Source organism: Camelus bactrianus, chromosome 6 (assembly GCF_048773025.1).
Source record: "Camelus bactrianus isolate YW-2024 breed Bactrian camel chromosome 6, ASM4877302v1, whole genome shotgun sequence".
NCBI classification, from domain to species: domain Eukaryota; kingdom Metazoa; phylum Chordata; class Mammalia; order Artiodactyla; family Camelidae; genus Camelus; species Camelus bactrianus.
In genome coordinates this window covers 57,082,223-57,096,546 of record NC_133544.1, presented here as the reverse complement: position 1 = coordinate 57,096,546, position 14,324 = coordinate 57,082,223, and the positions used below count along the sequence as shown (strand labels likewise).

The 14,324-nt window shown below is 34.6% G+C and overlaps 2 protein-coding genes across 11 annotated transcripts in view; one reads left to right on the top strand and one right to left on the bottom strand.

Moving 5' to 3' along the window:
- The window catches only part of HECTD1 (HECT domain E3 ubiquitin protein ligase 1), an 82,185-nt gene that overhangs the window by 51,147 nt on the left and 16,714 nt on the right, over positions 1–14,324 (bottom strand). For all 10 annotated transcript variants that reach the window (XM_074365681.1, XM_074365683.1, XM_074365680.1 and 7 more), the window contains exons 3-8: positions 6,392–6,626; positions 3,140–3,367; positions 2,675–2,956; positions 2,305–2,575; positions 1,482–1,558; positions 1,298–1,396 (exon numbers count right to left, since the gene is read on the bottom strand). In XM_074365681.1, the coding sequence (XP_074221782.1) occupies positions 1,298–1,396; positions 1,482–1,558; positions 2,305–2,575; positions 2,675–2,956; positions 3,140–3,367; positions 6,392–6,626 (1,192 nt within the window). The remainder of the gene's footprint in view (positions 1–1,297; positions 1,397–1,481; positions 1,559–2,304; positions 2,576–2,674; positions 2,957–3,139; positions 3,368–6,391; positions 6,627–14,324) is intronic.
- LOC123619140 (translation machinery-associated protein 7-like) lies at positions 3,495–4,079 on the top strand. Its single transcript, XM_045522651.2, has one exon. The coding sequence runs from the start codon at positions 3,495–3,497 to the stop codon at positions 3,726–3,728; it is 234 nt and encodes a 77-aa protein (XP_045378607.2). The 3' UTR covers positions 3,729–4,079.

The following is a 14,324-nucleotide window of genomic DNA, read 5'->3' as shown; positions in this document are numbered from 1 at the left end:
ATACATACTTTTTACTAATAAAACGGTACATTGCTGTACATCAGAAACTAACGCATTATATAGATCAACAATACTTCAATTAAAAAAAAATAAAATGAGAAATAAAACAAAACTGTAAGTCAAACTTGAGAAACTGAACACAGCCACACAGCCTTTTTTGTTAATGAGTTGAGATTTGAATCCGGGTGTCCCTGTCTTCTTAGCAATGCATTATGACAAATTACTTCACAATATGAAGATTCTAGAGACTAGATCATACATTTGGTTCAATCTTCATCATTTGACTTTTCTGGACCTCACTTTCTCCTAACTGTGAAAAAAACGCTACAGCAACAATGGAAAACAGTATGGAGATTCCTCAAAAAATTAAAAATAGAACTACCATATGACCCAGGAATTCCACTCCTGGGCCAAAGAAAATGAAGAAAATGAAGATACTAATTAGAAAAGATATATGCACCCCTATGTTCACTGCAGCATTATTTACAATAGCCAAGATTTGGAAGCAACCTAAATGCCCATCAATAGATGAATGGATAAAGAATATGTGGTATATGTATACATTGAAATATTACTCAGCCATAAAAGAGAATAAAATCTTGCCATTTGCAGCAACATGAATGGACCTAGAAGGTATTATGCTAAATGAAACGTCAGAGAAAGACAAATACTGTATGATTTCACTTATATGTATAATCTAAAAAACAAAACAAAGGAATAAATATAATAAAATAGGAAAAAAAAATTCTCCAAAGTCCTTTGCTAATGCCTTTTTTGTTAGAATCCAAGAGTTTTTTGTAAGAGTCAAGGATACTGATTCTTCTGCAAACAGAATATTTACTATATTGACAAAGAAAAACAATAAAAACATGTGTAAAGTTATTCATTGCCAAGAGTAAGAAATTGGAGTAAAAAGAAAAGTTTTCAGCAACAGGTGACTGGTTGAATAAACTTGCAGTACATTCACACAGGGTAAGTATACAGATGTAAAAAAGCTCTCTATATACTAATAGGAAGAGGCCTTCATGTATATTGTTAAATGACAAAAGCAAAGTATAGATCAGTGTATATATCACATTTTGTCTAAACATACACATTTATTTTTGCTTGTATCTATATTAAGAAACAATGAAAAGATAAACAAAAAACCAATTAAAAACACCTATAGCAGGCAAGGGAAAATGGAGAGAATGGAGTTACCATGGAAGCACATCTTATCAGAATAAAAGTTTTTATTTCATTCTAGTTTTGGAACCATGTAAACAATAAATTAATAATTTAAAAGCCTGGATTTTACCTTTGCTACTTGAGGTCTTCCGAAACATGCAGCATAATGTAAGGATGACGACCTTTGACCCCTATTAACATCAGCACCTCTTTCACAAAGAAATTCTACCTGTAAAATGATGAAGAGTCATAAAGTTGCCCTACTAATATTTCTAACTCTGATTTAAAACATTAGCTTTTATTTATTAGCTTACCATTTCTTGAGTTCCAAAAGCAGAGGCCCAGTTTAATAGAGTCTGACCCACATCATCCATAAAATTTACTTCAAAGGCTGAAAGTTTGAAGGGAAAAAATTAATGTTTGAAAGCCAACAAAATAATAATAAACTTTTCTAAAGTGGGAACCATTTAGAAATTGTTATTAATAATCACTAAATAGAGAGCCCATTTTAAACATTTAGGTCAACTATGAAGTAGTAAATAATCAGCAAACAAATTCTCCTAAGAAAAAGTATTCTAAAATGTTTAAATCCCCAAGGATTCACAAGGCTTTAAGCCTTAAAAATAAACATAAAATAAGAAAAAAATTTACAAAATATGTAATAAAACTCAAGAGTACTATGTGCCTCATAACATAAATATGGAAAAGAACTAAACCACATCTATAATCAAAAGAAAACAAAAGACAAGTCGGATGACCCAGAGGCATCTTTCACCAACTTCACTTCATGAAGCAGTCTAAAAACATTTACTATATATTATGATGATTCACTGTGTCAGTTTCCATTAATCTTGGGAAAACAACAGCCCTAAATTCAATCTGTAGTTAACCTTAGAATTGGTATGATCTGCTTCTGGCAATCAAACAGGTAAATGTCATTTACTTATTCAACAAACATTTACTCAGGTCTTACTATGCACCAGGCTGATAATTTATATACATGGAGAGAGGAGAGGATATGGAAGAGGCTGGCCATTCTGTTATCTGACGTAACTGCTAAAAATACAAGAAACTAGAAATTGCCTATATAATTCCTTATCTCAGTTTTCTCTTTATATTAAAAAAAAAATTTCCAACCTCCTGTGTCAATTGCATCTATAAGTGCATCAGTGTCTTTACTTCGAATACAGTCTATAAGCTGCCGATGTGACCGCTCTCCAGAACTATCCAATCTCCGGAGTCCTGGGATTCTGCCCGTGGATCCAGCACTAGACTTTGGTAAAGCCTTTCGTCCTTCAAATAATAGCACCAAGAGAAGATCAACCAAACGCATGGTATCAAGCACACATCTTTCATCACCCTGCAATGCACTTTCAATTGAATCCGGAAGCTCCGACCTCAGAAGATCCTGGAAAGAGAATGGGGGGAAATGAGTTTAATATATTTGCATTATACAAAAATACTTCTTCTGAAAGATTAAAAATCTGAGATTCAAAAATAGTCTTACGTGTGTTACTACTGGAGAGCCTCTGCAAAGTGTTGAGAGGAGACTGACAATTGTTGACACTTGGTTACTCAATTTGGAATCTGCAGCTGTGGAAGGCGCTCCTGAGGTGCTGCGACCTGGTTTGCAAGCTGATGATGGCCCTGACACAGTACCACCAGCAGCAGCCATTCTAGACAATAGCTCCTCAGTTAATCCATGCTTGGCTAATGGAGCTGGGTCAACACCACGACGGGTAAATCGGTCAGCTAGTGATGCAAAACATCGCAGAGCTCCATCTGAAACCTAATGATGTAAAGAATATACCCCAAATAGGGATGCAAAGTTATACGCAGATTTTCAACTATGCAGAGGGTCAGCACCCCTAACCCTCATGTTGTTTAAGGGTCAACTGTATATCATAGTTATAAATAGTGGACACTATAAAATCATTTTTTGAAAACAATGTATGCAACAGTGATTATTTACCTGATGATCTTCATGTTTTAATAAACTAGACAGAGATTCTACACAAATTTCCAAAGAAGAATCTTGAGGTTCCATTTTGCCACAGAGTCTTGATACCACAGCCATGGCAGAGTGCAAGGTATCTTTATGAACCAGGTGCCCACTGTCACGAATGAAGGTAAGCACACAATTCAAACCACCAGCCTCGAAGACTGCTCCTGACTCACGAGTGCATATCAGTTCTAACACCTACAATAGTAAAACAAAATTAACAACAACAAAAAAGCCCGATTTTAATTTTCTAGAATCACAGAATTTATTTATTGGTAGCCACATTTTTAAAAGGGCAGGGTCTGAGATAGAGGTGGCAGGTGCCATGTCTGGCTGTGAAGGTAGCAAGAAGAAACCCCTGAAGCAGTCTAAGAAGGCAGCCAAGCAGATGGACAAGGAAGATAAGGCATTCAGAGACAGAAAGAAGAGTAGAAAAAAGGAGCTACAAACAAAAGCTGTGGTAAAGAGTTCCCTGGCCACAGGTGGAATTAAGAAGTCTGGCAAAAAGCTGTTCCTTGTGCCTGAGGCAATGGCGATCCTTAATTCCATTCCTGCTTAAACATCTGGATTCCTTTCCATAACACCTGTTGCCACCTGTAGCTAGAATGAAGTGCTGACTTGAAGCCTGTTGTACACTTAAGAAACTTTTGTTAAAAAAAAAGTGAAGCAAAACAGAATAAATTAATTTTAATATTGTATTTTATTTAGCCCAATACATTCTAGGTGTCATTATTTCAACATATAATCAATATAGAAATTATTGATATATTTTACATTCTTTTGTGCAATAAGTCTTCAAACTTCCATGTATATTTTATTCACAACACATCTTAATTTGGGGTAGCCACATCTGAAGTGTTCAACAGTCATATATAGCTACAATATTGGACAGTACAGGTTTAGGTGGTGAAACCTGAATGGCACGGTAAGAAATACAAGTAATTTAGCAAAAGATTTTAAAGGTCCTAGACATTAAAAAAATATATATTTCAACAAATGCCAGCTGTTACATTATTCATCATCCTCACACTTACTCTATGAATATTAAGACATTAAAAATCAGCTTTTATTTTCTAAATTATATTGATGTTTAACGTGTTCAGGTAGAATGCATTAACAAGATCCATAGGTCTTACAGGCATATCAGAAATTTACACTTTATTCTGTAAGCAAGAAAATGTTTTAAGCAGGGAAATGACATGATCAGATTTCCAGTTAATACTGTGGCACATGGGGGACAGGGAGACTGTAGACACAAATGCAAAAATTCAAGCATTAATATTCAAGAGAGGATGAGGGCTTAACTAAGGAAAAAAGAGCAGGAACAAACAGGAAGAAATAAACTAGAAAAGCACTTGATAATTAAATGTGTGGAATAGAAAAAAGGAAATAAAAGACAAAGCACTGGTTTTTGTCTTAAGTGATTGGGTACAAGTTGATGCCACTAATCAAGATAAGAGCTTATCTGTAATGAAAAATAATGAATTCACAAATTCAGGTGATACGTCCAACAGGCTTCTGAATATGGACTCAAGAGAGAGGTCAGTTCTAGAGATAAAGATGTGAAGAATAAACACACACACACACACACATACATACATATATATGGTATTGATGCTCAGAGTTGAGACTGTCAAGGCAAAGTTTATATAGTTTTAAGAAGGTAAAACAGAATTTTAGGAAATACAATTAAAGAATGAATTAAAAAATCTGCCAAAAAAAACCCAAAAAACAAAAAACAAAAAAAACCTGAGAAAGGGAGAGCAAGGTGTTAACAGAAAAGAAAGAGGTTGAAAATACAGGTCAGTGAATAAGCAATAGAGCAAAATCCCAGTCCTGGAAGAAAACTGAAGTGATGTGATCAAGAGAGGGCTGAGAGGGTGAAAAGCTCTGAACAGAAAAATGAATACCTCTTCCTTTGAGACCAGACACAGACAGAAATAAATCTATAAACACAGATGCAGAAAGTCAAACAGTAACACATAAAAAAGCAACTCTCAAAGCAGAGGGAAGATATTTTCAGGGATCCTTGAAGTTAAAACATTTCTCATAATACTGTACCAGTAATTGTCTTTTTCTTTCTTATTTTCTTAGGAGTGTAGGGCAGAGTTTCCCAAAAGTTATATGAAGTGTGATATAGCAACAGACTGAATGCAGAAACAGATACGAGGATCTGCCGTCTTCTATTAAGCCAGGTATTTTAAAGGAGACTTGCGAAAATGCTTAACAATGCTACTCACTAATTTTCTCTTCAGGAAATAGTCATTTTCATTAAAAATGTAATGTATGTTAACACATAATGAGTTTGTTATTTTATGATAAATTAATAAATATTTTAAAATTTCCACTTTTAATATCTAATATGGCAAATATAAATAAATATTGCTCCCTGGGCTCCTCAAAAATTAAGACTTGCAAAGGGATCCTGAGACAAAAAATTGTGAAATCTGCTGACCTAGAGCAGTAAGAATCATAAAAAGAATGAAACAAAAATCATAAAAGAGTATCATATCAAATAATGTGTTCAAGTAGTTCCAATAAACTACTGACCAGTACTGATGCTTTTAAAGTCACATAAAATTTATAATTCATCCTCTCAGGAATAAAACAAAACAGCCAACTCTAAAGGATATACAGCAAAATAGTTAAATCCACGGGCCCTAGAACCAGACAAATCTACTCTTGGAATCTTGGCTCTCTGCCACTATTTTTATTACCCCAAGCAAGTTACTTAAACTTGGTATGCTTGAATTTCTTTCACCTATAAAATAAAAGTGATGATATTAGTGGCACCTACCTTATATAGGACTGTCATGAAGATTAAATGAGTTAATACATGCAAAGTGTTTAAAATAATGCCCAGCACTGCTGGCATCAGTATTAGTTGTCATGGTTATTGTTGTTACTATATGCATACAAAATTGTTTGGGGTGAGAACAGGGATAACCTATCTTACAGTGTTAGTGGCTAACAGAAACCAAAAAGCATTGAGGCAACACAGAAGAGCATATTAGTGACCTACAATTTTCCTTCAAAGATTAGATTTCTTTTCCCAAGTCCTATGAGTTCTCCTTTGGTACCACAAGGACTGTGACTTCCACTATTCTTAACCACTCTCAAAAAGTAAGACTGATGATGGAAAGAATTCAATATTTTTTTTCAAAATATACTTTTTATTCTCTAAGTGATCTTATAATGGCCCAACAAATCATTAAGACTTACCTTTACACATTGTTCAGCTAAATCTCTGCTAGTTCTGTTGTTAAGTTCAACCACAACCAAACGATTGCAGAGCGCTTTTATAGCTCCATCTACTCCAACAATCCTTCGGGTGCATTCTGCAGATACGTCCAGGTAGTATGTTATGGCACGGGCTGTCACCTCTAACACATTGTCTGGAGCACTTTCATCAAGAAAAATTTTGCAGAGGGCTGGCAAGAAAGTGCGAGGAGGACATCTGTAGTGAAAGAAATCACATTACACCTAGGATTACTAAATTCTTAACATCAAAAAATTAACAAAATAACATAATAAAAACTATAATATAATACATGCTCAATACTGTGTTTGCATGTGTATTAGGTAATATTTCTCACATTGCTTCTGCTACCATAGTAATAATACTCACATGCTAATTTCATCCTTGCCGAAAATATCAACTTGTAAAGTTTAAAGTAGCAGGATTAACTTGAAACCATGTAGTACAAAAATTCTTATTCAGTACTCAGCTCAAACATCAACTGCTCTGTAAAACCTTCTCTAACCTTCCCAAATAGTTAAGTGGCACTTTCTTGTTCCTAAAACCTCATTAAAACAGTGCCCACGCTGTTTAATATATCATTTTATTCCCTTATTTACATTAAGCGTTTCTGAATGCCAAGCACATCGTTCAATTCATATTTTATGGGAACAAGTGCTGATGTGAGGTTTAACAGACCAAAGTAAAACACAGAAAGACACCTGTGTAACCTTTCTGGTCCTGTTTCCTCATTTGTAAAGCAAAGCAAATACCTAAACAATGCCTACTTTATATGTATGTTATGTTTATATGTATGTATGTTAGTTGAAATTATATACATTAAACACTTAGTACCTTGGCACCATATTAAACTAACTTCAGTTGCCCTTTCCTCCTATGCAAAGCTAACGCCTGCTGTTTAAACTTGCATAGGACAGTTTTATCAAAAGCAGATTTTGCTTTTTTATCAATATTTTATCAACACTTATATTATAAAAGACCATAAATTACATTTAGTAGAAATCTCAGTAATATGACAACAAATACTTTAACTTCTCTGCATAGACTAAACTTTAAAAGGGCTACAGAAAACACAAAAGACACTACAGTTGTCCCTCAGTATCCAAGAGGGATTGAGTTCAGGCCTCTCTGTCCTCACCATGGATACAAAAATCTGCAGATGCTCAAGTCCCTTATATTAAATAATACAGATACAGAGAATACGTGGATACAGAGGGCTGATTGTACTCTTTAACATTTCAGTGGAACTATTTTTCCTCCAATTTTTAGAGTGTGTATATCTTTAGTAGCTTTTAAAAAATATTTGTATGTGGCCGGCAGGCATATGAAAAGATGTCCAATGTAACAAATTATTAGAGAAATGCAAATTAAAACTACAATGAGGTTTCATCTCACACCAATCAGAATGGCCATCATTAAAAAGTCTACATATAATAAATGCTGGAGGGTATAGGATAAAAGAATCCTCCCACACCATTTGGTGGGAATACAAATTGGTGCAGCCACTATAAGAATAGTACAGAAGTTCCTTAAATAACTAAAAACAGAGTTATCATATGATCCAGCAATCCCATTCCGGGGCATATATCCAGAGACAACTCTAACTCGAAAAGATACACGCACCCCTATGTTCACAGCAGCACTTATTTACAATAGCCAAGACATGGAAGCAACCTAAATATCCAGATGACTAGATAAAGAAAGAGTGTGTGAGTGTGTGTGTGTGTGTGTGTGTGTGTGTGTGTGTGTGTATAAATACTATTCAATCATAAAAAAGAATGAAATAAGGCCATTTGCAGCAACATGGATGGACCAAGAGATTATCATATTAAGTGAAGTAAATTAGAGAAAGACAAATATCATATGATACCACTTATATGTGGAATAAAGAAAAGATACAAATAAACTTATCTACAAACTGGAAACAGACTCACAGAAAACAAACTCTGATTACCAAAGGGTAAAGGGGCCAGGAAGGACAAATTAGGAGTTTGAGATTAACATATACACAAACTACAATATATAAAATAGATAAACAACGAGGACCTACTGTATAGCACAGGGAACTATATTCAATAACTTACAGTAACCTATAATGGAAAAGAATCTGAAAAATATATTATATATGTATATGTATACGAACCACTCTGCTATACACCTGAAACTAACACAAAATTATAAATCAACTATACTTCAATGAAAATCATCTGAAAAATCTACATGAATGTCAAAGAACCTGTATCCTTCAGTGTCTGCTTGGATGATGTTCACTTAAGGGGTTCAGCAGCCGTAATATTATCAAAGATTTTAGAAAACCTCTTGCATTCAATGATTGACCAGTCACTGATTAAATACAGGTGGTTTTTATTAGCCAGCATCACTGGCAACTTATGTCACATAGTCACTTGTAATTTTTCTTTTCTTTTCTTTTTAATAACACTATTCAGTTCATGGCATACTATCATCATTTTGTGAAAGACTTTTTAAAAATTTTATTCTGTGGATTTCTATTTCCTCATCTTCCAATTCTTTTTTTCCCCCACCCATAAGTCATTTATCTGGAGTAACAAGTAAGTATCTTTTCAATCCAAATTCTATATTTTTATTGAGATACTTCTTTTAAAAAACATTTTATTTATTATTGTATTATTTAATTATTTTATTTGGGGGGTAATTAGGTTGATTTAGTTTTAGAGGAGGTACTGGGGATTAAACTCAGGACCTGGTGCATGCTAAGCATGTGCTCTACCACTTGAGCTATACCCACCCCCCTTACTTGTAACTTTTCTAAGGAAGAAATGCTTTTAAGACTAGGTTATGGGAGATACTCCACCAGTTCTCAGGTAAGATCAGAAGACTAGCTAGCTATTAGAATCTGAAAGCATTTTTGCCACTATCTACATTGGCATAAGTAGTAAACTGAAAGAAAAGACTGTAAGAGTGTTAATACTATTAAGGAACAACACAGTCTTTTAAAAAGTAATGTTTTTTTCCTTAGAAAACAGTAGCTTTTGAATAAAGAATAAAATGCTGAAGCTGAAAATCCTAACACCAAATAACAAGAATGAATCTACCATATGCTTTATATTAAAAATGAGAAAATTATTTATCTACCTTATACAGTACAAAAACTGCAAATCAAAAAACAAAATTGAAGAGAAATGTTTAATGTAACTTTCTGTGTTTCATGGGGAAATGCGGTTATTTGCTTATCTGGGGAATAACTATGTTCCCTGCTGTGTTCCCTAAAACATGACAAATCTGAACAAGTATTGTTAAAGGGCCAGTTTAAAAAAACAAAAACAGAAAGTCCGTTCTTTTTTTTTTAATGGAGGTGCTGGGGCTTGAACCCAGGACCTCTCACATGCTAAGCATATGCTCTATCACTGAGCCACACCCATCCCAGACAGAAAGTTTTAAACATAGGTTCTCAGCTTTTAACTTTTATCAGTTTTATTTCTAAGAGGAAAATAAAAACAGTCTGCATAAGTAAGAGCTTATTTCTAAGTCAAGTATAGTGGAAACCTGCTTTGTAAACTTCTTAAAGGTATGGTACAAACATCTATTGTAACTTTTGGCTATTGGACAAGAAAAAAGTTTTTTTCTAGCTCTTGAGTTAACTTTTTCAACCATGAGAAGGTATTTTAGGCATATTCACTAATCTTTCAATGTAGAACCAAAGCAAATTACAAAAATCTCAACAATACAAGTTAACTATAAATTAAGCAAAAAGTAGGGAAAAACATGTCAGTATTAAATAATGAATTCTGAAAAGTACAGAATAGTTGAAAGAACGCTGTTATGATACTTAAAAGTTCATTTTGCAACAAAACAAATTACTAACAAGTGCTTTTTTTTAATAAACTCTGCTGGATATACTGCTTTAACATAGTCACTGTGATATAAACATATAAGACCTTAAAACTATCTTTTCACTTGTTGGTTAGGGAATTTCTTAGTATAATTTCCAAAGACACCCTGCGTTGATAGATACTTCAACTCAGTCTTTAAATTCAACTTGAGCTTCATGGTTATTCAATAAGCTCTTGACTACCTCCTATGAATAAGACCCTCAAGTTCCTTGCCGTTTTCCTGGGCTACAACCACAATCACACTTTCCATGGGTCTGAATCCATGTCAATAGAGATTAACTAAGAAACAAATTTACATAATCAAGAAAACTGATCTCATTATAAATTTGTGATCACCAACATTAAATGAGTACATGTCCAATCATTCTGCTACATTTCTTCCACTGTCTGCAGTGAGTACTTCACACCTTTTCCTCAATTTTCTCTCGGCTTTTTGACTTTTTCCACTCTAGCCTCAGTCCTAAACTCTGTTCTCTTCTCTCTCTATTCCCTTTGTTCATACACCATACCTATAAATCACATTCACATATTATGAAAACTTCCAAAATGTTATCTCCACCCAGGCCAACTAACTCACTACCACTATCTGCATTTAGAATTACCACAGGTATATTAAAATGAATACATTCAAAACAAAATTCCTGATATGTGCTATCACCTCCAAATCGCTGCCTCTGTAAATATCACAACCATCCAGAAAGCCAGAAATCTGAGAATCATCCTTAGCTTCTTCCTCTTTTTCCTCACATTACACATCCAACCCGTTAGTTAAATCCCACCAATTTTCTCTCTAAAATATATCCTAAATCTCTCCACTTCTCTCCACATCATCGTTTACAACCCTACTCTAAGCCAACTTCAAACTCATGTTTGGACTACTGAAACAGTCACTCTGACATCCACGAAAGAGACGTCTAGCACTAGCGTTGAGGAAGCTATTTCTAAAGGAAGGAGGAGGTCAATCTGGAATAAGATGCAAGAGCATGCATAAAGTAAAGAGGGCATCGGCATAGGGCAATGCCCCAGTTATGGGCAACTGACACATACGGGGGAAGGGAAGTGTGATCAAATAAATACAATGAGGATAACGGGAACCAGGTTTCTCACTGCAGACTGGAGTTGGAAACACATAAAGAGAAAATTAAAATGAACCCTGTGGTGTTAGATTGGAACTGGAGATATTGGTATGAACTCATGGTTTTTAATAGACAGACAGAAAGATAAAGATAAAGATGCTAATGTGTGTGTTGATCCCTCCACCAAAAATGCTTTTTCCCAACTCTTCCCATAGCTGGCTCTTTGTCATCCTTCCTGTCAGCCTAAATGCCACTGCCTCAACTCCGGGGCTTACCTTTCCTAACTACCCAAAACATGACTATTTCTTGTCATAATTTACTTGATATATAGAGAGCAAATATAAATTATACATACAATTTTTATTATTTTTATTTATTTTAAATTATTAATTTGTTTTTACATTTATTTTATATACTTTATATTATATTATATATTATATTAAGTATAATATATAACTATTATATAATTTATATATTCATGTATTTATATATATATTGTTTAATATTACTACTTATTTATATTTTTATTATTTTCTGTCCATTTTAACTCTCTCCTAGGAATAGAGATGTATTTCATACAGCACCCAGCAGGGTTCTCTGCACACGGGAAGGCATTTAAGTTTTGTCTGTTGAATAAATGATACCAAGAAAAAAGCAAGAACTTTTTTTGCTTAAGGAAAGAGAAACCAAACAGAAAGAATTCTATTTGCTCCCTTAGAGATCTGTTTCTCCATTCTTGAGCCCAACCCTCACTAATATGCCCACACCCCTCCACAAACATGACTCCACCCTGTCCCAACCCCCATCAGGTCACCCATCACCTTCCCATACTTCACACCTTCCCACAACACAAATAAGTGAATCCACTGCCATCTCTCATTTCCCACAGAGAGCAAAATGCCAACTCTAGACTCTAGCCTAAACTCCTCTCATAAACCCCAGAATTAATTACAGACCCAGCTGCCTCCTCTACTCATCTATCATACCGAGTGACGTTTCAGGAACCATCAAACACAACCTGCTCAAAACCATACAAAGTTTCCCTACCAAAACCCATACTACTTATTCTCTAATCTACCACCGAAACAGTCACTCAAGTAAAAATCCTAAAATTCTTCCAAACTCTTATTTCTAAAATACAAAATTCAAAACCTAATCCTGATGGTTCTAGCTTCTAAATCTGTTTAATATCTGTCCCTCCCCTTGAATTCCAACTCTCATTATTTCTTACCTGGATTAGGACAATGGCTTCCTAACCAGAATCTCTCACTAGAACTTCCAGATCCTCATGCCCTTGCATCCGTCTCTTCTGCAAGAAACATTTATCCTCTCTTCCTCCTTTTCACTTGTGTTCCTTTTTCAAAGCGACTTTTAAAATTAAAATTTAAAAAAAAATTTATAAGGCTTAGGTCAGAAAGTACCTCCTCTAGGAAGTCTGCCTTAGACTAACCTTGAGGATGGCCTCAGTTATGTTCCTCTTGGGTGGTTTCAGAGAATTCAGTGAAACCCGTCTGTCAAACTGTATTTTATTTTCCCATTTATCTGTCTCACCCATGAAAACATGAGCTATGTGATAGCAGGATCTGTATCCTATCTATCTCTGTTTTCCTACAACCAAGTTCAGTACTTGTTACCTAGTGGACACTCAAATATTTGATAAATAAATATATGAAAATAATGCCAGTCTCAAAATATTCATTTTAATAGAAAGAAATATAATACAATTAAGTAAGAATAAGTATAATAAGTGCTATAATAAAAAATCTAAAAGAAGTAAGTTCATAAAGAGCTCTGTGAGGGAGGAGTTACTATCCAAAATATATAAACAGCTCACACAACTCAACATCAAAAAAAATTTTTTTTAATGGGCAGAAGACCTTAATAGACGTTTTTCTGAAAAGGACATGCAGGTGGCCAACAGGTACTTGAAAAGATGCTCAGCATCATTAATCATCAGAAAAATGCAAATCAGGGGGGAGGGATATAGCCCAGTGGTAGAGGGCCTGCTTAGCATGCATGAGGTCCTGGGTTCAATCCCCAGCACTTCCATTAAAAAACAAACAAACAAAAAACCAGAACCTAATTAGTAACTCCCCCATAAATAACTTAAAAACAACAAAAATTGCAAGTCAAAAGTACAGTAAGATATCTCCTCACACCTGTCAGAACGACTTATCATTAAAAAGAACACAAATAAGAAATGCAGGCAAGGATGTGAAGAAAAGGGAACCCCCTATACTGTTGGTGGGAATGTAAACTGTTGCAGCCACTGTGGAAAAGTTTGGAGGGGTCTCAAAAAACTAAAAAATAGACATGGATGGACTTAGAGGGTATTATGCTAAGTGAAGTAAGTAAGACAGAGAAAGACAAGTACTGTATGACATCACTTATATGTGGAATCTAAAAAATAAAACCAGTTAACACAACAAAAAAGAAACAATCTCACAGATACATAGAACAAACCAGTGGTTACCAGTGGGGAAAGGGAAGGGGTGAGGGGCCAGATAGGGGTAGGGGATTAAGAGACACAAACTATTATGTATAAAATAAATAAGTTGCAAGGATGTATTGCACAATGCCAGGAATATAGCCAGTATTTTGTAGTAACTATACATGGAATGTAACCTTTGAAAATTGTGAATCACTATGTTGTACATCTATAACTTATGTAATATTGTACATCAACCATACTTCAATTAAAAAGACAAGTTCCGAGAGGGAAAGCTCAACTCAGGGGATTTGGGGAAAGGAAAACCTCACAAAAAAAGGAAGAAATTTGAATTAAATCAAGGCATTCTCTGCCTTGAAGAGTTACTGCAAGGATCTGAGAGTATATAAAATATAGTGCTTAGCACATAAAAGATGCTCATATAAACCACATGGAAGAAGTTGGCCAAATAGACCAGCTCTTGTGTGGTAAGTAAGGAGAATAGTATGTGCAAAGGATA